Genomic DNA, 25,545 nt, shown 5'->3' with positions numbered 1-25,545 from the left:
TAAGAGGAGGAGGAGTTTGGTGTCTCTGACTTTAGTTGATTGAATTAAACTTTGTTATGTTGTTTAGTTTTCTGTAGTCTCTTGTCACAAAAGCCTCTGTTTTCTAACCCATCTCTCTTTCCCAATCTATATCTTTCTCTCTTTTTCTCAAACTCTTGTGTACATATATTCTTATTGCTTTACTCTTACTCTGTTCTGCCTCTATTTTACTGTCTCTCCCCTTTCTGACTTTCTCTCCTTTCAACCTTACCACCCCCCTCCAGTTTCCTTTTACCTCTCCCCCTCCTTTGTATTTCATTGTCTCACGTTTGCTCTTCTGGAGATTGTTTTAGGGTGACTTTTTGGCGGGACAGATATTGATTGAGCACGCTGCACTAGTGTGTAGATTTCACCTGTATAGCTGACGAGTCAGTTGGATAAAATCCAATGTGACATTCAAGTTCTCCTCATGTCAGTGTCAGCGTTATTGTCCCTGGTCCTAGACAGTAGAAGGACAGGAGGCTTAATGTGTGCAGCAGTAGTAGAACAGGATTACATGTGGTAATAAGGTTGTAAATAATAGAATTTTTACAGATGTCACCTCAGCATGCCTCCAACTACAAGCATAAAAATAGTAGTGTAGGGTTTAAAAAGATCCTAGATGTGTTACTTACCTTGTAGAAAAATCTGAACATATATATTAGCCAAACTGGGTTGTGATGGTGCATGATAATTCACTCCTTGCTCTAGTTGAATGCTTCACCTATTTTCTTTTTCAAGATTGCTCCCATCTCTTTACCTCTTTCTCTCCTTTCTACCCTTCCTCTCTGCCTTCTCAGCTCCCTCCCTCCCACGACGGAACTATTTCCCAGGTGACAGAGGGGAGCTGTGCCCTTGAGCGGGCTCTGTGCGGCAGCAGCAGTTCATTAAATATCTGCTGTATGTGGTATGTTGCATATGATCTCAACAGAAATTGAGGATGCTTCCTAGAATGAGGACGATGTGATATTTTACTGCTCCTCTGAGATGGCTGAGCTCGCCGAGTATGTTTGTGAAACCAGGAAAGAAAAGCCAGCCGGGAAACAGTTGGATTCACCCAGAGCCATTTCTTTTCCCTTTGAATGTACATACAGCATTTTTTTAGGGTTGGATGTGATAAGAATAATACAGTTCTGGAGCAAAGTACTACTTCCAAGAAATAGTACAGCACTTTTGATTGGTACACTTTGGTAAAATTTGTGCACACTGATGATATTTAGTCAAGTTGGTGAGGAATAGTCAACACTGAGAAGCTTTTGGTGGACATTAAATCCATATGTTGTGATATAAGATCTAATATGGTCTTGGAATTTTATCTGTAAATATTTTTTTAATTGAATTTCCAGAAAATGTACTACTATATTGCTATAATATATGGCAACTAAACTTTCCCCTGGAATAAAAGGTCTAGCTTCAATTTAGAATTAAAATAACTATAAAACAGAAAAAAGAAAGAAAATAAGAGTAAACTAATAATTGAATGAAAAAAATGCTCCATAACGACTTATATATGTTAATATAAAATATATACATGTGTTTACAGTATACGTATGTACAGTACATGTATATATATATATATAATATATATATATACACAAATACATGCTTGAAGATTTTATCCGTATCAACCACCTCGCTGTCTATTATTTTTGCCAATAATAGCTTAAATACCCAATTGTACAACTACTTTTAACTTTAAATACACATATGCCACCACTAGGAAAATATCTCTCCTATAATGTATTAGCCATACTGTTGGTGTGATTTTGACACTCTTACATAAGAACTGTGCCAAAAGAGATCATTTTCCATAAGTAGGCTTGACTCCCTTCCTGTTCTGTTGTAACCTCTCTCAGTAGCCATGGTAACCCTGTCGTTTCCAAGAAGGGCTGCTCACTGCAGTGTAAGCGTGAATGGGCCTCTGATCCACCAATCACATGTTCAACTTGCCTCTTCTGGTCCAGAACATCTGTCACTCCCTCTGTCAGATCTACACCACTCTCTGTCTCTCCCTCCTTTTGAATTTCTGACCCTCGCCGACTCTCTCTGACGCTTTTTATCTCTTGTCTGAAAGTTGATAGCACTGGAAAATGCCCATAATGCAGTGGTGCCATTCCTCTGGAATAGTGACAGAATGTGAAAGCAGTGGCGGTGGGAGGGATTGTTGCATGTGACTGTTCTGTATGTTTGTGTGTGTATGACGTTACAGGAAGGGCTGCCAGAACAACAGCATCCCCGCTATAAATAAGACTTATAGGTGTAATACTGATGATTATTTATTATCAAAATACTGTAGGCAAAAGGAAAGAGTGACACATAGCTGTGTGTGCCAGGGACTTTCCATGTGCGGGAAGTTAATGACCACAGCATTTGTTTACACATCTGTAGAGTGCAGCCGTTCCACTGACAATGAAAGTACCTCTTTGGCCGAGTATTCCCACAAATGATGCTTTAATTGAACCATTCTGTTAGATGCAAGAGACCAAAGCTTGCATCCTGTCACAGACCAGCAGTCAGTGTTTATTTATATTTTTTGTTAACATGATCATGATCCTTTCTTAAGTGTTTTACTTGCCTAACCATCCATAACCAAACCTTAACCAAAAAAAAAAAAAATAATTTTGTGTAGAAGAAAATATTTTGCCACCCAGTTAATCATGACCTCAAATTTATCTTGTAACTTCTTTGGGGGGGTCCTGACCCCCACTGGTCTGATCAACGTTCAGTCTATTGTGGAAATACTGACTGGCTTATTATAGGTAAAACAGAATGCAAGAATGTTTTTACAGATGTGGGTGGTTTTCCAAGATAAGATAATCAGATACCACCCACAGGTGTAATAACCCAAGATCAAACATATAACATCGATACGGTAGTTAGGATGAACGTTACGCTTAACCTCAACTCAGATCACAGATAGTGATCAGATCCAAGCCTTTTACATAGATTTTCCAGGAAAGCAGTGAGTATGCTTGGCTGCTGTCGTCCTGCTATCGTGTTGGGGCTCAGCTTTGAGAAGGATTTGTGAGGAGAAATCGGTGGGGGTGAGCTTCTCATCCCCAGCTCCCACTCAGCTGACTGCAGTGGGGCGTGTTTGCTGATGGGTGAGAGGTGGGAGGACAGAGGGTGTCCCTAATACCAAAGGAAAGGCCCCTAATCCTCTGTTAAAGTGTCCCCATTGACTGTTTGGGTAGGGAGGGGGTTCACGCGCCCCTAAATAGCGTGGTGTTATTGTTCTTCTCCGTCGTTACTGGATTCGTAAACCCTGCTAATAGTCACACATATTCCTACTGTTAGCTCCCATGCATTGATATCCTTGTGGTTGATTTCGTGCAATCAGGTAGCAAGCAAGTCCAGCCTGGAAATACACTCACAACACACACACAAATACTGGTCTTTGTTAGGGGGGGGGACAGAAAAAGAGCTGCTGGTAGAAACTGTGATGGAGGAAGGGAGAGTGAACCAGAGAGAATGAGTGGGAGGGATAGTGGGTGGGATAACAAGAGAGATGGGGGGGTTTGACATATCACAGTTGAGTCACTTTAGCTAAAGTATTTGTTTCAGCATCTATTTTCAGTTTGACCCCTCTCCCTGCTCGCCTCCCCAACCTCGGATATCAAGATCACATTGAAACCCCCCACCACCACCATCCCCTTCAGAGTAAATGAAGGTGACTAAGAAAAGGAAGGAGGCAGAGAGGGAAGGAGAAGCCTCAGCTATTATGGTAAGTCAGGGTTCTCCTCCTGCACCCTCCCCACTTGAAGGTGCTTTCTGGGGCAGGGGCCAGCTTCTGCGAGGCAGCAGGGATTTACCCTTGTTGACATGTTTTTTTTTTTTTTTTAAAGACAGATAGAGAGAGGACAGAGAGAGAGAGAGGCAGCAAAGGGGATTTGTTGTGTGTCCTTTCTGCGGCGTGAAAGGCGCTGAACGCTTTGTTTACTCATCACTGAAGAGATAGAACCCCTCTCTTCTACTTTCCTCTCCACCCAGCATCCTTTTCTCTCCCCCCCCCCACCTCTACTCACTACTACTTCTTTGTTGGTGTGCTTTGATTTTTTTTTTTTTTTAATACCTTAGCCAGTGGCACCTTGCTCTTTCCTCTGAGTGGGATGGATGCCTGTGAGGTTAAGATAAGGACAGAACTGATTGACTGACTGAGTAGACGACTGGTAGGCTGTTTGGCTGCTTGGCTTCTCGGCCACTCTGAGCTCAGGTTTCACTCTTCTTCATACAGCTGAGAGAAAGAAAGAGGGAGAGAAAGTGAACATGGCTGTGGAAGAGGGTGTTGTCTTCCTAACACAAGTGAGTAGTGGATTTGTTCATACATTTGTAACAGTGTTTTCCTTTAATTCTTAGATTAAAAAAACTTAGATTTGTGATTTGTTATTATCTTGAAACAATGTAATAGAGGTTACTGACTGTCTCAGAGGTTAATGTTGTGAGTTCAGTGGTGCACCAAACCACTTGAATGACCATGTCCTGTATCATTCAATGTGACTGCATGGTGTTTGGGTGTGTTTGAACATGGAAAGCTGATCTGCTAGAGTCCGATGTAAAGTGTATGTTTGTTTGTTGGGTAATAACAAGCAGGAGTTTTTCAGCAGACATCAGGGAGTTTGGAGTCTCAAACGTTAACTGCCCATGCACCTGCATGTTCTTGTTGTATGTAATAGAGTGTTTGTGTAATTTATTGAGCAAGTTGGATCATTTTAATTTTAAAAATCAATAGTTTGACATTTTGGTAAACAAATTGATTTGCTTTCTTAGGCCCAGATTTAACAAACAAGATGTGTTAACTAGTGAACATTTTTTTTAATCTCTTTTGGACAGAACTAGGCTGGCTGTTTCCAGTATTTATGCTAAGCTATGCTAACCGTGTCCTGCGTCCAGCTTCATATTTAGTATACCAACATGAGATTGATATCAATGTTTTCATTAAACTGCCTGCAAGACAGAAAATAATTATTTTTCCCAAATATATTCCTTTTAATATGGAATGTGGTGTGGTGTAGTGTGCAGGGCTTGTTTGTAATGCTTTGAGTAATTTCCCTCACCAGTATCTTAAAGAAGCTTCATTCAGTTACTCACTCACTCACTCACTCACTCACTCACTCACTCACTCACTCACTCACTCACTCATTCCCTCACTCTCTGTCTCTCTCACAGTCATTTCCCCTAGTGGCCATTAGATGCATGACACATTGACCACTTTTCTCTTCTTTGCAGTGCTCCTGAAATGTGTGGTGCTTTTCCAGTAACACAACTTAAATAGAGGGATGTTTTAGAGTGATGTTGACAGACATTGGTGCACTTTACATGAAAATCGTATACATTTTAAATCTGAGGAAGCTCTAAAATCTCAAGACTCGTGTTATAGATTATCATTCATTGTGTTGCCAAATAAAGTGTTTTGCATCCATACCTCTTAAAGCCGTAATAATGATTTTCTGGTGACAATGAAATGGGGGCATCAATTCATCAATAGTGTTGCTATATATTAAGCCTTGGGAGACAGAGAGAAAGCAGGATACTATGAGTAACTAAGCAGTAAAGGGGTTTAAGAAGTTTGACAGGTAAGAGATGATAGAACTAGATGTGGAGGTTGGCGGGGTGAGGTTCGTTGGCACTGGTGGGTGTTGTGGGCAGCCACTGGATGCCCCTGGCTTTGTGCGAGTAGAGCTATGGAGCTCTGTGTGTTTTGTACTGTCAGGAGAGAAGGGGATAAAGGGAAACAATACAGCCTCTGCTGGTCTGGCTCCCCTCTTCTACGCTTGCTCAGTTCACCCAGAGCCTACAACAATGGCATCAACATGCCCTGTGTTGTCTGTGTTTGTATGTACATATTTTTCCTGCCCGTGTTTTAAATGAAAACTGTCCTAAAGTGTGTGCAGACATGTATGTGTTGATGCATTCCTTCAAATGCGTGCAGTGCAAAAGGCTTTTGAAAAATGCTTGAGTGCCAAACTGACATCATCGCAGTCTGGTGGCCCGGAGATATCAGTCTTTATACATCTAAATGTTCTATCACTGTGTTGATGTCATGATGAGGAGAAGTGCCAAGTACAGATTCAGCAGAAATAAAAACAAACGCTTTGCAGCGTAATGAATATCCATGCCTAGAATAAAGAAACGATGTCAACCACCCAAAAACCTGACTGCTCAGCTTCTATTGGAGATCATGACACATATTGTGTCTCATTTCCATACTACTTGTATTTCTATAAGTACTATGTATTCTATCGTATTTTTAAGTTACTATACAAGAAACTGATATTCTTTACCAATTTATCCTTAAAGGAAATTGTATGTCGTGTGTAACACTTGACATCAAACTGCAACTTTGGAATGCTACTACCAATTAACCTTTGAAAAATTGAAAACTAATTAAATAATTACTTTTCCACTTTGACAGCGAATAATTTGTAAAAATAGGTCAACGATTGTGTCATAACCAAGCGACTTGCTGTCGCATAGTCGACAAATCACCATATTGTCAGGAGAAGCTTGCCTACATGTATCATTAGTATGAGAAAAAAAATAGATTTTAACTGTCATCGGACATAAATGTCTTTATGCCTGTTGGGCTTGGGCCTGGTTCAGACAGAAAAATTTGGCCCGATCTAGACTCTGATGTGCAATAATCTTATCAAACCTACCGTACATATTACATCCATTCAACAGGCAATACTACATTTCTCCTCTCCCTTTTAAAGAGCATCTACAGACACCAGTCAGTGACCAGAGGGCATTTTTAATTAGAACTGAGATCGTTAATTGGAATATACAGCGACTTACCCGGAAATTAACTGCATTTTTGACTTTGTATGACTGTAATTGGGAATGCTAAATACTCAGCTTTTCCAGTTATTACATGTGTGTCAGATCCCCCCCCCCCCCCCCCCCCCCCCCCCCCCATCCTTTCCCTTCTATCTAACATTAGATTAATGCTTTCCTTCAGGCTTAACCTAGTCTTTAATGGCCCCATTTTCTTTGATCTTTGGAGGCTTAATGATATTTCTTTATAATCTCTTGCCCCGTCCTGTGTAATGCTTCATTCACAAAGTCTTCAAGATCCCTCATCTTGGACATAGATGGGATTTGGATGCAGGGTTGGACATGTTGGTCACTGGTTTTCACTGCTGGCATTATAGGATAAACTGACAAGAGCAGTGAATAGTGATTTGTGGATGAAGACTACTTAATCTGTAGGCAAATGCAGAAGGGGAAGCAAAAAGCACTGCTTGATATGGATAATCCGACGGCCCGCCTGCAGGCCCTGGCGACTTTCTGTCTTTCAGAAGCTGTAGCAGGCTCAGATTTAGAGATGATTTAAGACATTTGTATCATATGAAGCTAGATGATCTAAATAATCCAATGGTACCAACCACACCATGCTAGGTTGTCAGAAAAGGTGGCTAAATAATACTCCGAAGTTAGGCAAAATTAGGCAAAATTACCTTAACCTCTCAACTCAAGATATCTGAATGTAAATGAGTTCTATGGGTACACACAAGTGTCCCCAGATATGCCCATTACAGATTTTTCCGCCTATTCTAAAATGTTATTTTTGAACCCGGCTGTATACTGGGGTCTTGGAATTGCATAAATTAGGTATTTCTGGGAAGCTGTGACTCTTGTGGATTCAATGAGAGCAATTGTATTCCTATGTGATAATGTGACTCCCCATAGTAGCCTTTCAATTTAGTTAGACTATTTTCTGAAACTTGTGTCACTGTGTAAAATGACCTGTTGTGACCTCAAGGATAATCACAGCCTCATGAGACTGTACATCCACAAACTACAGACCTCTGGCATACAGACGATGTGTATGACTTAGGTACATTCAAAATAAGTGCTCGCCATCCAATCGCCAAAAAATGCAGAAATCCCACATGATAACACATCAGAGCATTTCCCTATGGTGTTCTGCAAGGTCTTTTTGTCTTAATGAGGTATTTTGGAAGGATTTCTGACCATTTGTGTCAATTCTCAAGAGGTAGAACAAATATTATCAACACCAAAAACGCTGCAACAACTTATGAGACATAAGTGAGCATAATAATGGCTGTCACGAACGCATATCATAATGTAATAAGCCCTTATGTACTTTTTTCTTCTTCTTCTATTCTTCTTTTATACACAATTCATTTTTTCCATTAGGAACACTTTTATCTTATTTAACCATTTGTTGTAACAAAAGCGAGCCAAAAGAAAGACACTGAGAAACATTTTAAACTTTGAGTGATGTAAGGACTCTGAAATAGGAAGATGGAGGCTGGAGTGGTGGAGGCAAAGCGTTGCCAGCAGCAGTAGTGAGTGAAGCAGCGTCAGTGTAGCAGGGTCCAGTGAGGAGGGAGTCATAATTAAAAGGACCGTCCTGATGTGAGAATGGCTGTGATTGGTGTGTGCCTGAAAGGAATGATAATTCAATCAGCGGACGTATAACTTCTGTGTCCTGCATGAACCAATGCTAATTAACTAACGCTAATTAATTACTTAATTCATTAATTTCAGAAATAAACATTATTACATTACATAATGAATGAATGAATAATGTTTGCTTCTGAAAGAGCTGTTTCCATCTTTCAAATACTTTAAACCACTTCTGTGCGGAATCTACTGTCGACCTGTTCATCCCTGAACATCCCCTGAATGCTAAGGAGTTAAAAGATTATTGCAAAACTATGTCTATGAAAAAATATAAAAACGAAAAAAATGCTCTTATGCTCCCGTATTTTCAGAAATGTGTTGTATCTATTTTTAAAGTGATATTATGTGCGTTTGTAGTGTGGTTTTAGTTTATGGTCTCTATTAAATATCTGTGTGCAAGACTACAGTATTACATGCCATGTTTGACTTACATAATATTTGATAGTGTAAATCACTGAGCAGGTGCATTCCATGTTGCCTGTCCACAGCAGTGTGACCTGTGTGTTTCCATGTCAGAGGTTTAATAGTGGTCAAGCATTTGGGGACACTCAACAAAGCCTGAGAGTCATAGGTCACACAGGCGGGCTAGACACTGCATTTCACGGTTATGTAAGAAACAGGAAAACTGGGATGCGTACCAGCATGCAAACACACACACACACACACACACACACACACACACACACACACACAGACACACACACACACACACGTGGAGAGACTTTGACTGAATAATTGATGATGAAGCTAGGACTGATGGTGATATTCTGAGTGAATATTAAGATTATCTTCAAGTTTGAGTTGGGCATTAACTGGCTTTTAGTCATTTAAAGTTTTGCCGAAAGTCAAGTAAATCTATTTATAGTGCACTTTTATAAACAATAATGGTCAATTCAATGCTCTACCAGAGGTTAAAAATACAAGTTAAATGCAAAAAAAAGTTAAATACAAGAAAACAATACTAAAGAAATCAATAACTAAAAAAGAAAAAGTAAGAAAGAAATCCTGCACATCTGTTGAGTCTTGTAAATCAAATAAGTGAAATGGAAATTTATGTGAGTGTAGATATAGCAATCACAAGACTGGACTTTATTTTATGATAATGTTCTTTAAAAACATTTGAAATTTATATTTATTGGAACAGAAATAGTGTTCTTTTAAAACTTCTTTAAAAAACTGCCCTGGCAAATAGTTTAAGTTTAACAGAAGAAGAAGATGGAAAAGAACTTTAAGGAGAAGAAGAAAGAAAAGAGGCTGTAAAATGGATAAATTAAAGAGAGAGTGTATGAAGTTTCTTTCAAGGAAATGACCACCATGACCTTGCTCGGTGTATATTCCCTTCATGATGGCATGTTTTCTCATTACAAAGACTTTGTTTTCATTCCTGAAGGGCAGCACTTGTAAACAATAGTCACTATGAATCATGTCGACACCATGCGATATGTAGACGTTACGTAGAAGTATAGTAGAATAAGTGGAGTGGTTGACTTCAGTGACGGTGTTGAGATGGGATGCTGTGATGACAGAGAGCTGGTGGAGAGTGGCTCCTGGCTGGGTTTAGACTGGATGGGAGCCAAAATGTTTCTAACAGGTCCTCATGAAGGACACCGGTTCATGGTGTCCATGATTAACAAGATTTTGACATAGTGGTCTGTTGAATAATAATATAGAATTAAATCATATTTAGATGATAAAAAATGAAATCCTATTTAGATAATGATGAATTGCAAGCTTGTTTTACAAGTTACGTTGGTTTGCCGTTCATTGCTGTGGAAATGTCGGCCCTCTCTCATGGTTGGCATCCAGAATAATTGAAACCAAACACAATCAAGTACACAGGCAGAATGACCATGATGGTTCAGGCTCTGTGCCAGTGACTGTCTGTTGTATCATGACTTTTCTCGAGGCCACAAGAACAAAACTATCATCAGTGGTTCAGTGCTATCAAAGAGTTCTCTGGTTAGCGGTATGGAAAACGGAAGCAATTTCTAGATGTGGGCTGATATGAGCTTTAGCTTAATGATTTCTTGTATTTAGGGAAAGGCTTGGTTTCCAGTTAACACTACTTTATCTGCTATTATTTAGTTTGTGCATGAGTACACACAGACACACATATTTTCCTCTCACAGTTTATACAGCTTATCGGTTAAACAATCTGATGCTGTATGTCTTGTTCACTCACATTTTGGCTTAGGGTCAGATCCCTCTATGTTCGTCACAGTTATTTTTGGAAATGCACGGCGGAGGGGGAGGCGGAGAGTACAATGTTGGATAACCGCTTGTACCGTTTGGCCCTGCTGAGTTTATCCTAAGTGTCTTTGGACGCAAGGCTAAATTTAGCAGGTCTGGGGCTTTGATAATTCAGGGGACTTTGATTTTTGAGCCTCTGTTATGAAGCAGCGTATCACAGCTTCTCTCCCTCCTGCACTCAGCAGCTCCCGTGCTGAGTTTGACAAAATGCTCTTTGCAAGGGTGCTTCGAAGAAGACAAAATGTGCAGAGTTTGCTGTGTGTCATTATATGTCAAACCAAATGTCCTAGGAGCTAACATGAACACAGAAAAGGAACACAACCTCCCTCTCTCCTTCTCTCTCCTGAGCTTTCTCCATCTCTTTGTCTACTCTCAATCCTTCTTTCGATCTCTCCCCCCTTCTTTTCTTTTCCTCACTCTCTCACATAAACACACACACATACACACACTCACATGCACACCACTTTTGTTATAGGGGCAAAAACCCGCTTGCATCATCATTTTATTTTGGTGTGCAAAGCCCTATTTCTGTAGTGAAATAAAGGACAGCCAAGCAGTTTAGAGAATGTCCTGCTTCTGGTAGCACAACAACATACAGTCACAACTGCTTTACTGTGGGATTCAGAAGAGATCTCTGTGGAAGAGAGGAGGTCTTTGGCAGATGTGAGGACCACCCGGTCACTGAACTGCTTACCTTTGGGAATTGAAGATATTTGGATTTAACAAAGCTGAAATAACAGTACGATGGGATCTGATGGATGACGGAGGACATGGCTGTGGCTCTCTTGGCTTTCTAATGGATTTACTTCTTGAGATGTTTGCATTTTTAGACTTTTAGACACCAGTGGACTTTACCATATTGTTTTAAGGGGACGATGGACCTACTGTGTGTGTGGATATTGGCTTTGTTCTGTTAAGATGTTTTGTGGATGTCTGAGACATTATGACAGAGTTCTACCTGGTACAGTAATATTTTGGCATTTGTATGTGCTTTTCTTCTCCTGTGTGCCTGATTGTAACAGTTTGATGCAGACAAGCATGTTGGCAGACAGAGTCAGACTTGATATAATCACTTCCTTATTCTTTCTCTCTCTCTCTTGTCTGTTTCTCCTTTCCAGTCTGACAGCAATGCCAGTTACCTGCGAGCTGCCCGGGCGGGGAACCTTGAAAAGGTCCTTGATTATCTCAAGTCTGGGGTTGAGATTAACATTTGCAATCAGGTAATTTTTCTGATTATTTTATTAAAAAACTAAAATGTTCTTGCCAGTGTCTGCCCTTCTTTGGGTTGAAGATGAATAATAATAAGTTATTCCTTTCTACACACAAAATCATGCTGTCACCATACTGCTACATCAGCTGGATTTCAAATTCAGGGCTCAAGGGCTCAAGTGCAGGATCGACCTCCAAATGAATTATTTTAGGAATTTAACCCATCCTTTAAGCACAATTAAACATTATCTCATGGTTTATCTCCTATTGCATGAGCTACGCAGACTCCAATAACTACGTGTCTTTCTTAGAATGGTCTGAACGCTCTCCATCTAGCCTCTAAGGAGGGGCATGTAGAGGTTGTTGCTGAGCTGCTGAAGCTTGAAGCCGCCGTGGATGCAGCCACAAAGGTAAGGCCCAGCCCGTCACCTATTGCAGCTCAGCTGATGTTGCAATGGACTATATTTGGATCCAGCACAAAACATGACTGCACTTTAAGATTAAACAGGATGCAGTTAAAGTACTACTACTGTAAATGTGCAGCCTTCGTTTGGGGTTTTTAGGGCTCAACATTTAATGATACCTCTGGGGAAGGCTGCTGGAAAAAGTGAGAGAATTAAGCAAGAAAAAAACAAAAGTCAAAAGAAGCAAAAGGAGTTTAGTATAATTTCAACAGTTTAATGATTATTTTAAATATACTGTATGTAATAAAGAACAAGGTGGACAAAAGCATCTTAAGCGTTAGATTTTATGGACTGTACATTATGATATCATTTAGTATTATTCATCAGGTAGGCTCTTCCTTTGAAGTATCTTTACTCTGATGCTAAACGGAGTTGAGAGGGGAAGCCATTGAAAACATTATTCAGATTTGAGCCCAGAAGGCTTTCCCTCCCATTTAGCTGTCTGGTTCAGCCTCTCTGCCACAGGCCACATGCCTAGTGCTGACATAAACAGAGGACACAATGAAATATTCAAGATCAAGGAGAAAATCTCCCCAATTAAAGCATCTCTCTATTGTGACCCTGAGGATACAGAGGGATTAGCTTGAGATCTTGGGAATCCACTGTCTGCGCCCAAACGCCTATCAATTTCTACTTCCTGCAGCCAACAGAGACAATCAGGGAGGCAGTGCTATTATGGATACCTAGATTTAGTAACAGAGTGTTTCATTTAGGCTGTGTTGGTGTTTGATGCTAAAGTTATTTGTAAATCCGCCCGTCTAAAGATGTGCTACCCTTGTTGTGGGAGAATTAAACTAGAGGCCTTTGCCGCGGTTCAATAGCAGATCTGTAACAAAAGGTACTCTTGTGAAGCTTGTAATGTTTGTTTTTTTAATTATTTTTGGGGGGCTTTTTCTGCCATTAGTTTACAGGACAGCTAGGTTAGAAAGGGGGAAGACATGTAGGAAATCGTCACAGGTTGGATTTGAGCCCGGGATTCGAGAACCTCTGTGTCGAGGCATAAACCTCTAAGTATACATATGTGCGCCCGCTCTACCCACTGAGTTAACCCAGCCACGTAAAAAGTGTGGTGTTTTACTGGATTGTACTTTTGAAGCTTTTGATGTTTAGTTTAGGCTGTAGTGGTGTTCATGGTGCAACTAATTGTTTTTACCAAATACATTAAAGGGAAATGTAATTTCTGCCTAGATAATGTTCAGTGGCAATGTTTTTTTTTATTTCCAGGGAAGGAATGCTATGGTTTTGCAGAGCACACAAGTCATAGAGAGGTGTTCAGGGTTGTTTCGGTCAACGTCACTGTTGACTTTTTCACTGTTAAACCACTAACACCATGTTTGACTACCCTTACAGGGGCTGGGGCTGAAAACTACTAGTTTGAAAATGAGAAAAGGCTTTGCATGTGGAGTTAGAAGGAGGTGAGACCTCTGTAGCCCTCTCCTCATCTCTGCTTGAGGCTACATTAGCTGCATAACACAACTGAATCTCTGACCAAACTGTTGGTGGTCTAGTTGCGTTGTGGGTAATTTAGGTTTCTGACATTGCAAATTAAGTTGTGGCTTAAATCGGCGGAGTAGTCTTTTACTTAAGTGCTGTATACTGCTTTTCAAAAATTCGAAAAATCGATTCAGCACCGCTAAAGCTTATATTACGCTGATGATGATGGAATTGTGTTCAACATGTAGAAGCATTTACATTTCTATGAACATATTTGTTTTTCCAAAGAAAAGGGAACAAACCAATATTAAGTATCTACAGTAGAACATAATCAGTGAGGTAGCCTGTCAACTATAATAAATTAGCGGTATTTCCATTAACGGTTCAGATTATAAACTAATAGTATAATTGATCTTACTGTTTTGTATTGCAAAAAAGCCTTTAGGCTTAGTAAAGCAATAAATTGTTTTCAGCTACATCATATAACAACCAGTCTTTTCTGTCTCTAGTAATCTGTTTGTGCCTCAGCAGACACGTCTATCGGATTTCCTTGCTACAGTATACAGTGCATGTGACAGATGATCACTATTGTGCAACAGCCGCGAATAACAGGGCCCTGTATCACGCGGCCAGGAGAAAGGCTGGGGGTCGACTCTGCCTTCACAAGGACCTGTACCAGTTCATAAACCGCCTCCTGTAGTTTTATTTATGACCAAGGCTCAGCAGGAGCTCATTTATGTGTGGGACGTGGAGCATCGGAAGTGACACATTGTTGGCAGTGTAGGCAGGGGGATGCCAGAGCTGGAATGCCAGTGGTACAAAGTGTGGTTAGCGTGAGGGGAGTCACTGATGCACATGGATACTGACATGGATATATACAGACACACACAAGCAATACGGTGGGACAGGTGGGGCCGAGCTTAACACACATTCCTGTGGTTGTTCCATGTTATCTAGAAAGGAAACACTGCTCTGCACATAGCCTCGCTGGCTGGCCAAACGGAAGTCGTTAAAGAGCTGGTCACAAATGGAGCCAATGTCAATGCACAATCTCAGGTGGGATATACTCACACACACACACACACACACACACACACACACACACACACACACACAGCCAAATAATAGTAAGGTCCTGTTGGTCCACATTTAGAGCCTGAAACAACCTAAATGTAATTGCTACTATTTGTTTGGATGATACTGTATAATGAATCACTCAGTGGAAAGATCCTCACTGACAGAATGTGGCATTGAGCCAACTAGGTCTTTCCAGGAAAACTGATTTCCTTGCATTTTACATTTATAGTAAGCCTATCAGATCAAGGTGAGAAAGATTTCGAGTACCTTCTTTCTCCCTGGTCACTCCCTTATCAAATTGTGAAACAGTAAATAAAGATGTAATAGTAGCACAAAAGTCTTACAGACTTCCTGAACATTTAGTTTTGTCAATGAGATCTTTTTGTTTGGGTAGCTATCACTCTCAAGATTGTCAATCACATTTATATCATTTGATAGCATTAGTGTCATAATTTATAGTAGTCTAGTATAGTCTGCCGTCCACCAATAATAAAAAACACACCCAATACCACATCTAAACAAATGGACAACAAGGAAACATCTATTAATCTGTAGCATAAGTGGCAAAACAAATCTAGACGTGTCTGTAAATGTACATGTGTGTTTTGTGTAGAATGGCTTCACTCCTCTGTACATGGCCGCCCAGGAAAATCACCTGGAGGTGGTACGGTTCCTTCTGGAGCACAGCGCCAGCCAGAGTATGGCCACTGAGGTACTGTGTGTGTGTGTGTGGGTGTGTGTGTGTGGGTGTGGGTGTGTGTGTGTGTGGGTGTGTGTGTGATTGTGTGTGTGTGCCAGTCCTGTGTCCACCTCTCTACAGTCATACTGTTACAGTATGTCTCCATGCATTTTCCCTGCCACGGTCATGGATGGTCTTCACATCTCTTGTACTAACCACCTTCATCTCCTTTCCTCCTCTGTTTCCTCCCCCCTTCTTTTATCATCCTGACCTCACTTATTCTGTACCTGCCTGTGTCTCCGTCTGTTTCTTTGTCTTTCTGTCCTCTCTTTACTTTCCTGTTTCTGTGTCTTGTGTCTCACATTCTCACTCTATCTACTTCTATATTCCCACCATTCTCCTCTTCCCCTTCTCCCTTCCTCCTCATCTCCTCACGAGGGACTAGGCAGAGCTTCATTGATTGGTAGTGTATGGTGGTGGAGGCAGAGTAACCTTGAATGGGTCACAGATGAGGTCCGCTCTGCTTGCTGCCTCTCTATGGCTGCTGCTGCTCTTACTGCTCTGATTTACGTTGCTCAGCCTGTGAAACCCATACACACACACACACACACATCCTTACCAGTCATCACACGTATACACACTCAAGCATGTGCACATACGGAGATAAATAGCTGACGGGGCTAATGGAATGTCCAAGCTCGTCTACAGTGCAATGGCTTACATTGATGGGCTACATGGTTGAACATGGGATGCCCTTCAGGACATGCACGAACACGCACCACATGGAATATGTTTGCACATGTGCACACACGCAGATCTGCACAGCAATCTTTTGAACATGATATAAATGCAGGCACAAATGGATGTACATACAACACACATTGAAGTATGCAGAAACGCACTGTTGTGCCAGGGAGCTTTTAGCTGAATTATGCATCATAAGAGTAATGTGTGTAGGAGATAGGCATGAGCCTTTTCCACCCCCTCATCTCAATATGTAACTTACAGCAGTGTCCTATATAGTGGCGAGGCTTGAAAATATACAGAAAGGGTACAGTTATCACTACATCTTTTTGACAAGTTATGATTTACTGTACTAAATGCTCCAAGCAGGTCAGACAGCCTAAATCTTGAACTCCCACATTTTCTATTTTAAGTTGCCAGATTATTCTCTTTCCTTAGAGCTTCCAAAGAACCATGTGAAACTTAAACAAGAGATACAAAACATAAGTGTGGAAACATAAATATAAAATTTTGTCTCCAGGTACACTCATAAGGTCATCTCTAGCTTGTTTCAGGAAATAGTATCACGCTAATGCAAACTGTTTGCAGTTTGCAGGAGTTTGCCTTGATGGATTATGAAACATATTACCGTTGCCCTCATGTTTCCCATCAATTTAGCTTTTTAAATGAAATTTTGTTGACATTTATGCATAAACAAGTCAAGTTTATCTACTTCTCAAACACGATAAAACATTTTTTTTTTCTCATTAATATCACCTGCATTCTACATTCCTTTTTTTAAACTTTTATAGGACTCAGGCATCTTGCATTGCTTTCCTGTCTGCTTGCAGCACAATATTAATTCAGCTAAATGTAATAAGGGAGCACCATCTCTCCATAGCCCTGCTCCTTACCTGCTCATATCATGCATCCAGTCCCATCTACCATCTCAAATCAGCTCTGTCAGCAGTAACGCATTAATCTGTCCCTCCAGACCTCAGTGACACCTCCTCTCTCCTCATACGCAGGATGGCTTCACTCCTCTTGCGGTGGCCCTCCAGCAGGGCCATGACCAGGTGGTCTCCCTGCTACTGGAGAACGATACAAAGGGCAAGGTACGTCTACCTGCCCTGCACATCGCTGCCCGCAAGGACGACACCAAGGCCGCGGCCCTGCTCCTGCAGAACGACCACAATGCAGACGTTGAGTCTAAGGTGAGGGACGACGCTGATGCAGTCAGACTCAAGTATTGGATCTTCAGTTGGCTGCTTTTTTTAACTCTTTGATTCTTTGGTTGTTTATTTGTTTCTTTGATTATTGATAACTTTGGTTTTCTATATCAGAGTTCTCTTTTTGCTCCTTTTTCTCTTCTTATTTTTATTGGTTGAACTTGCTTTTGATGTTCTTTTTTGGCAGAAAGGGGAAAGAAGCAGACGTACATTTTTTTGTATATTTAATCACATTGGAGAAGACAACAGTCACTGTGTAGAGGATTTTTGTTTGAGAATATATTTCTCAAATTTAAAATCATATCTATCTCGATAGTAAATAACAACAGAACTTTGTTGCCATATATATTTTGCAGTGAGCTCCTTCTCCCCTCTCTCTGCTCCTCCACTTCATGTCAGTGGAGGCCCTTTTCTGTTTTTGCTCACTAACTGCTCATTCTCTCCTCTTTTGACTTTAGATGATGGTGAATAGAACAACAGAGGTACACCTCTACTCTGTACATTACCTAGTCTCTCCATCGCAGCTCATAAAACCTCTGAAAACCAACCAACCAAACACTTCAGTGCCCCTGACTTGATGCAATAGTGTTTCTGCAGCCCTTTGTCACTTTTCCTTTCCCATTGTAACTCAATCTCATCTTCTTCTCCATCTCTTCATTCATGTAGTGGATATCTCTAGTCATAGATAAAGTCAGAGTAATAGCATGTTCCACTAATACTGATTTAGTACATCCTGAGGCTAGAGGCTTGGGTGTCAAGGTTTTCCTTGATTCTAATGGTTTCATGGTGTCCAAAGTTTCGGCTGTTATTTTTGGAAAAATTCATTGTGACTGTTGACAAAATATTGACCTTATGTGTCCTATCAAGAGTCCTTCCATGAAACTGATTAACATGATAACCAGTGTTAGCATGAAAAGTGGTTATCATTCATTGATTCATTAAAAAACAGCGGTTTGTCCATAACCTGCATGGCAACCAAATCCCCATAAAGCTGTAAAGAAACCCAGCCTTCTAGCAACAGACAGCTAGTCTAATTAGTTTCCTACTACTACAACTACTACTATTAAATGTAGTACTTCTAATCCTGAACCCTTGCACCTAAAGCATATTGCATGGGAGCAAAGCAACAACCTACCTCAACACTGCTTCTATGGTAACAAGGGCCCCTTCGTCACACCAAAGTCAGGTGACCACCTCCTGTGTGTGCCTGTTTTGGTTGGCATTGTTTCTGGCTTTGGCAAGCTGGCCAGTCATCTGGTATGATTCATCCAACATTGTTTTGTCTATCTGAGGCTCCTGCATCGTGGTAAACAGATTGGAAGATAGTCATTACAGATTTTTGTCCATAGATTGACCATATGAAGACAGATTTTTGTGGTTAATTTAAATTTGTGGTTACCTCACTTTCCTAATATGATTTTAAGTATAAAAATATGTTTTGAAATTATCTATAGTTGTAGTGTTTTTGGTCGAGATATTTGAGGCACCAGATATCAGCATTGTTGGACTGTTGGTTATTTGAAACTGTGTTTCCAATGATAAGATAGCTTAATTTGAGATTCATTCACTCGTTGGACAGATTGTTTCCAGTGTCCTTCTGTTGCTCTGACAGCTGTTGTTCACTAAGCCAGGGATTTTTGCTGGGAAATTACTTTCATTTAAGATGTGAACAAATGGATATGAGGTTCATTTGCAGGACAATTTTTAGTAGCAGGAGGTTGTAAATGAGGTGATATAGATTACCAGTAAATAACATCTGTCAAAACAGAAGTTGTATATTACCACTCAGGCTTATATAGTATACATTTACTTTTCCCAGTGTGAGGAGTTGTATTTCAATATTATTGAAAATAAGCAAAGCACATAGAAGCCCACATGGTATACTGAATCTAAAACCCGTCTAGTTATCAGCATACCATTGGCCCCATGTTTGATGCTTCGATAAAAGGACTTCCTCTGCCAATGTGAGGAAAGTCAGATGTTAGTGTAACTGTGTGTAGTAGAGGGTGTCCTTGTCTGTATGTCAATCATAGGCCTGTGTAAAGGCTGCTATAAAGCTCCAGGTATGTACTGTACATGTGTGGTGTATTGCATTGTTTGTAATGTAATGTGTGTGCCTGTCTGTTTGCATGTGTGTTGTACGCCTTTCTCCAATCCTCAGAGTGGTTTCACCCCCCTCCACATTGCGGCTCACTATGGCAACATTAATGTTGCCACACTTCTGCTGAACAGAGGAGCTGCTGTGGACTTCATGGCTCGGGTGAGTTTACTCTGCCCTCTGCTGTTTGGGAGGGGTATTACCCACATTCAATGTGAACAAGAGTGGAGATGTACAGTAGATAGTATAATGCTGAACACAGTGATCCTAATCAGCTGCAAAACAGTGGTTTGGTTCCCCCTGTCAAATACAGGGGGTGATTTAGAGACATTGCTCCATAAGAGGGAATGGATTTTTAATTGGACAATTTAACCCAGAGAGGTTTAAAAGAGGACGTAGACACTGCATTGGATTATATTTCAATTCTGGTTTATATAAAGGAATGTATTAAAGGATAGATGTGTTGAATCAACCTCAGATTGGTTTTTGAATTAGTTCAGGATTATTCATAAATGTAATGACATAGAAGAGATTTGAGTATAATGACAGAGGTTGAAAGAATATAGAATTTGCTGCTTTCTATTAAAAAAAGGAGATGATGTATCTATGGTAATCTTCAAGTCACTTGATTGACTAATGAACTGCATATAACCGTCAGACAGCACCTTGATGAAAGCTAGATAGTTAAACATGTTTAGTGAAAAAAGCATGGGGTACCCTAGAGGAGTTGTGCAACGTGTTTTTTAATTCAGATGAATGGATGGATGGATGGATGGATGGATGGATGGTTGGAAGCTCACTCACATCGGTCTGCAGCTCGCTGTTTGTGCATTCTTAAAGTTACACACTGTAAGCAATGCCAACTAGCAAGAGCCATCGTAATCAGTTATTTTAAGTGGGCAACAGCAATCAAATCCCATTATGTCCTTGGGATAAAGTACACAGCAGTATAATTGTTAAACTAGCTGCTATTCCTCTCAGTGTTCATAATAGGTGCATCACATCACACACACAAAACTGCACTCTTACTTAAAGAAATGTTTTGACATAATAATAAGAGTGGAATTACTATTTATTTTACTGTGGTATTTACAATATAATGCAAGAGTGGGTGCCGTTGTGTGTTTTGTTTCCCCATTAGACATTGGCTAACCAACAGCAGCCTGTAATTTTATCAGCTAGTGAGGGTAGGAGTGCTGGTGTTTGTGCCACTGTTTGACACTGATTACATGTTAGGTCTAAAGAGTCATGCTGCAGCAGTGGAGATAGATTAGATAAACAATGGATTGGGCTTGATAATAAAAGACTATGCACCCATAATAAGGAGAGTGCTGGGTTTATATTAGGATATTAGAAATAAGAGCATATATTTACAATCTACAAGATTACATTTTATATGTTCATTGAATTTATTCCATTTAATTGTAGACTTTTTAATTCTAGTTCATCATTTTATATTATTAACTAATAATTGCATCTCATTTGACGGCTGACTCATAACACCAGTTTCCTCTTTGTTGTTTAGAATGACATCACACCACTTCATGTGGCTTCAAAAAGGGGCAACAGCAACATGGTCAAGTTGTTGCTGGACAGAGGGTCCAAAATTGATGCAAAGACAAAGGTGAGACTGTGGACCCACTTCTCCTCCCAAAACTGTAAGACACTCAGAACCACATGAGGCTGATTAATATAGTTTGTTGGATGCCGATAATTTTCCACCCTAGTTGCATTGGTTTTGAAAAAAAAAAAAAAAAATCAGCTAAAGTTTATCAGGCAGACCTTTCCATCTTCCACACACATGTGAAAATGGTGCCTATTCCTCTGTATGCACAGGTGTCCTGATCACTTGTCTTGCATGCCAGACCCTCTTCTAAAGCCCTACAAAGGAGGGTCTGGCGAGTCCCCACAGCATTCTGGAATGGGAGAAAAACATGCTCTGGTTTATTGGCATTACTTTAAACCAATCACAATTGTCTTGGCGCTGTACAGAGATACGAGGCCTCTGCAAAATAGCCTTGTGTTTTGGTGGAAAATGTTTACGTTCAATGGTTGTTTTAGTCGTGCAACAGAAAATGCAGATTGGAAAGAGAGTCTAGCTAGAGTCTGCCTGGATTTACCCTGCAGATATTTGAGAAAAGGTTAACCGTAGTCCAAGTGTTAGAGGCTGAAGAGTTGCAAATGTCCGCATGCTCTCTCTTCAAGCAGACAAAGATTTAAGTTTACATTCAAACAGATTAGTATGAAATCATGCCAGCTTAACACAACATTTGTATGAGTATAAAATTCCAACACAAAGAAAGCCCAAAGTAACGGGTTATCCAGCCTACCAATTGTGGAACCAAACTTAATTTCAAATATGGAACAAGTCTTAAAATGAAAAGTTTTCATAAGTTAAAAATGCAAAGTATATAGTTACACCTTTTGCTGAGAACCATATGCAGTTTCAAACATAAACAAACTGTAGAAAAAACAGGGATGAGGATTTTTTTGTGTCATTTATCAACACCTTTGCTGTAAATCTTCTTTTTTAGGATGGTCTGACACCTCTTCACTGTGGGGCGAGAAGCGGTCACGAGCAGGTGGTAGAAATCCTACTAGACCGAGGAGCTCCTTTCCTGTCCAAGACCAAGGTAGCTACTGGGATGATCAATTCAGGAGACGCTGCTTAGCTCAGAATAGGAAAGATCACATACGTTGTTTCTCTGGCTGTTATAGAATACAATAGAATAGATCACATTTCACTTGAAATAGGGTCGACATTGTTTATAACACTGTACACAAGTTTTGTATTAACTAGCTATCCTAAACACACAGAGATAGCAGGTATGTTGTTGTTGCTGTAGTGTTGCATTGTCTCCATAACATGTGTGCGACCTCTCCAGAAAACAGCCTGTCTCCGCTGCGTAGCCCTTCCGTTTGACCGCGCTGGACGATCAGTGTAACAACATAGACATTGTTGTAATGTCCTCGTTATAACAATGCTTCCTTAACTTTCTCAGCAACTTCCTTCACAGTCTTTCTGTGCAGCGCATGGCCACGCTCTAACTTACTGTGTCCATCTGTCCATCTGTCTATGTGTCCGTCTGCGTGTGTGTTTGTCTCTCTTTGTCTCGTTCTCTGTCTGCCTCTCTCTTTCTCTCCCCATCTTTCTGGCTTTCCCTCTCTCCCCCTCACTGTAGAACGGGCTATCACCGCTTCACATGGCCACCCAGGGGGACCACCTGAACTGCGTCCAGCTCCTGCTCCAGCATGACGTGCCGGTGGATGACGTCACCAACGACTACCTGACGGCGCTGCACGTTGCTGCCCACTGTGGTCACTACAAGGTGGCCAAGCTCATTGTGGACAAGAAGGCTAACCCGAATGCCAAGGCTCTGGTAGGGATAAAGGGGTGGACAGGGTGGGAGGGATGAAGGGAGCTGAAAGTGAAAAGTATTGGACAAAAATTAGAAAAGGAGAAATGTATCATATAACTTTATTTACCAGGAGATCAGGTCTAGGAGTGACCTTACCAAAGAGCAGCAGCAATGAAACATAGCATAGATCACAAATTAACTACATCAACTATATAAAGAGAATAATAAAGGGTCGATAAGAATGTTAATCAGAATGGAGATACTACACAATACATATTGTACACACTAGTCTAATAGTGATATTGTCAATTGCTCATTGCTAAACAACACTCATTGTGTTTTGATGTTAATGTTTCTGTTACATTCAATGTGTCCTACAAAATGTTTTGCCTTTCATAAAGACTAGAGGAATAATGAATGAAATTTATAAAAGAAATCTGCAAAAAAAATGGTATTTTACAATTGCATTATGCGGTTTTGTCTTATAGAGGAAATTGTTTCAGATGGTACACACTAATGAGTTGGGGAATGAGATACTAAGGGATACAAAGTTCTCCAGAAAGTGACTAAAAAATATAAATAACTGGAAATTATGAAATGTAGAGTTGAAACTGATGCTGACGGATAAAAAGAGATTTTTCTAAAAATCAGGATTTAAGAAGTAATATCGGAATTGCGAGAGAAAAGGTTTCTTGTCACCCTTGTGGTTTGGTGTGACATTTTCTGTGCCAACTCTTTACTTCCTGGGATATAGTTTGCTTTCTCTTATCAGCCAAATAATAGCAGTCACAGATTGATGTCTTAAGACTGTGAAGTTCCCTTACTCTCTTATGTTGATGATATTAGATTGTGGGCTTTACACTGAGTTTTTATTTTCTTTCTTTCTGTGTGCAGAATGGTTTCACTCCACTTCATATTGCCTGCAAGAAGAACAGAGTCAAAGTGATGGAGCTGTTGCTAAAACATGGAGCGTCGATCCAGGCTGTTACTGAGGTACTAAGCACTCTTTTCTGCTTGACTGTACCTTTTGACACTGACACCAGAAGTGGTTTCATTAAACTGTACTGACTATTCTGAGCTTTACCATATTATACATTGTAGCTTGCTTTCATAGTGTTTGTCTTTGTTTGGACTTGTTTGTCTGCAGTCTGGCCTGACACCCATCCATGTGGCAGCCTTCATGGGCCATGAAAACATAGTCCATGCACTGACACACCACGGAGCATCACCCAATACAACCAATGTAGTAAGTGAATAATGTATAATGCACTGGTACATCAAATACATAACATTTCTGTTCAGTGTTTAAATCCTACTTAACTGTAAATGAAAAGCTCCCATTGACAACCATTTATGTATGCCTACCAGCGAGGAGAGACATCTCTCCACATGGCAGCCAGAGCAGGCCAGGCAGACGTTGTCCGATACTTGCTCAAGAATGGAGCCAAAGTGGAGACCAAGTCCAAGGTTAGAACACTGACCCCCATTATCAATCACTGCGCCTGGGTGAAGAAAAAACAAAAAACAATACAAGAAAATACTGGGCCAAAAGTCACTTTCTCCTTCTCCCCAGGATGACCAGACAGCGTTGCACATCTCCAGTCGTCTGGGGAAGGTCGACATTGTCCAACAGCTGCTGCAGTGCGGCGCCTCTGCCAACGCTGCCACCACCTCAGGCTACACCCCCCTTCACCTGGCTGCCCGCGAAGGACACCAAGATGTTGCTGCCATACTGCTGGAGAATGGAGCCTCACTCTCCTCTTCGACTAAGGTGGGTCTGATGGAGGATTTTATTTCAGCGCATCAATTAATGGAGTTGAATGTCTCTAGTTCTTCCACAACACATATCTGAAGAACCAAGCATCACAGAACATTATTTCAGTACCATGTATTTCCACTAGTGGGCACCAGTTTCTAATAGTAACTTTGTTTGTACCTTTAACAACAAAAATGTACACACTGCTTTGACAGTGTAAATAAAGGACATACAAATTGATACACATATATATATACACATAAAATCATCTCACAAACCTTGCCTTATTATATTTATTTGTCAGAGTTTGTTGTTGCTAAAGATATTCTGTTCTCACAACAAAATAATTCATAGTCCCAAGTTATAAGACCAATAACCTGTGCCTATAACCAGCTAACAAGGCTCAAGCACGTTAAGTTTTGTCACATAGAGGAGTCACGTGCATTTTCCAATGTTCAAATTTGTTCAGTGGGAGTATAAGTGTTGGCCCAGTAATTTAATACAATACCTTTTACCTCAGGAGGGTCGACCATAGAAGGAGGATTTTGCGTGATGGTGGTTTCACATATGACTAATTGCACTGATCAAGGTCAAAAAAAGATTTAGAATAGACTTTATGGAATTGGTTGGTGCATGTGTGTGATTGTATTTAATCCTGGGGGCTGTCTTTGAAGGTGGCCTCTGTCAGTGAAACAGATTAATGAAGGGTAAACCCCATGGTGCCAGTGCTCTCTCTCTTTCTCTCTCTCTCTCTCTCTCTCTCCCTCTCTCTCTCTAACACGCACACACACACACACACACACACACACACACACACAC

General features: G+C 40.6%; 1 protein-coding gene across 41 annotated transcripts in view; it reads left to right on the top strand.

Annotated features, from left to right (window-relative positions):
• Positions 1 to 25,545, top strand: part of LOC116705540 (ankyrin-3) — a 133,272-nt gene that overhangs the window by 57,676 nt on the left and 50,051 nt on the right. For 36 of the 41 annotated variants that reach the window (XM_032541754.1, XM_032541776.1, XM_032541780.1 and 33 more), the window contains exons 2-15: positions 11,817 to 11,918; positions 12,219 to 12,317; positions 14,763 to 14,861; positions 15,496 to 15,594; positions 17,313 to 17,498; positions 17,972 to 17,995; positions 19,675 to 19,773; positions 21,137 to 21,235; positions 22,146 to 22,244; positions 22,794 to 22,991; positions 23,865 to 23,963; positions 24,118 to 24,216; positions 24,339 to 24,437; positions 24,544 to 24,741. In XM_032541754.1, coding sequence (XP_032397645.1) covers positions 11,817 to 11,918; positions 12,219 to 12,317; positions 14,763 to 14,861; positions 15,496 to 15,594; positions 17,313 to 17,498; positions 17,972 to 17,995; positions 19,675 to 19,773; positions 21,137 to 21,235; positions 22,146 to 22,244; positions 22,794 to 22,991; positions 23,865 to 23,963; positions 24,118 to 24,216; positions 24,339 to 24,437; positions 24,544 to 24,741 — 1,599 coding nt within the window. Of the gene's footprint in view, positions 1 to 3,542; positions 3,743 to 4,058; positions 4,321 to 11,270; positions 11,660 to 11,816; positions 11,919 to 12,218; positions 12,318 to 14,762; positions 14,862 to 15,495; positions 15,595 to 17,312; positions 17,499 to 17,971; positions 17,996 to 19,674; positions 19,774 to 21,136; positions 21,236 to 22,145; positions 22,245 to 22,793; positions 22,992 to 23,864; positions 23,964 to 24,117; positions 24,217 to 24,338; positions 24,438 to 24,543; positions 24,742 to 25,545 lie in introns of those variants that run through there. The other 5 variants (XM_032541747.1, XM_032541746.1, XM_032541758.1 and 2 more) reach the window with 4 other exon arrangements.

Source organism: Etheostoma spectabile, chromosome 17, assembly GCF_008692095.1.
Source record: "Etheostoma spectabile isolate EspeVRDwgs_2016 chromosome 17, UIUC_Espe_1.0, whole genome shotgun sequence".
NCBI classification, from domain to species: Eukaryota; Metazoa; Chordata; class Actinopteri; order Perciformes; family Percidae; genus Etheostoma; species Etheostoma spectabile.
This window is presented reverse-complemented; position numbering and strand designations above follow the sequence as displayed.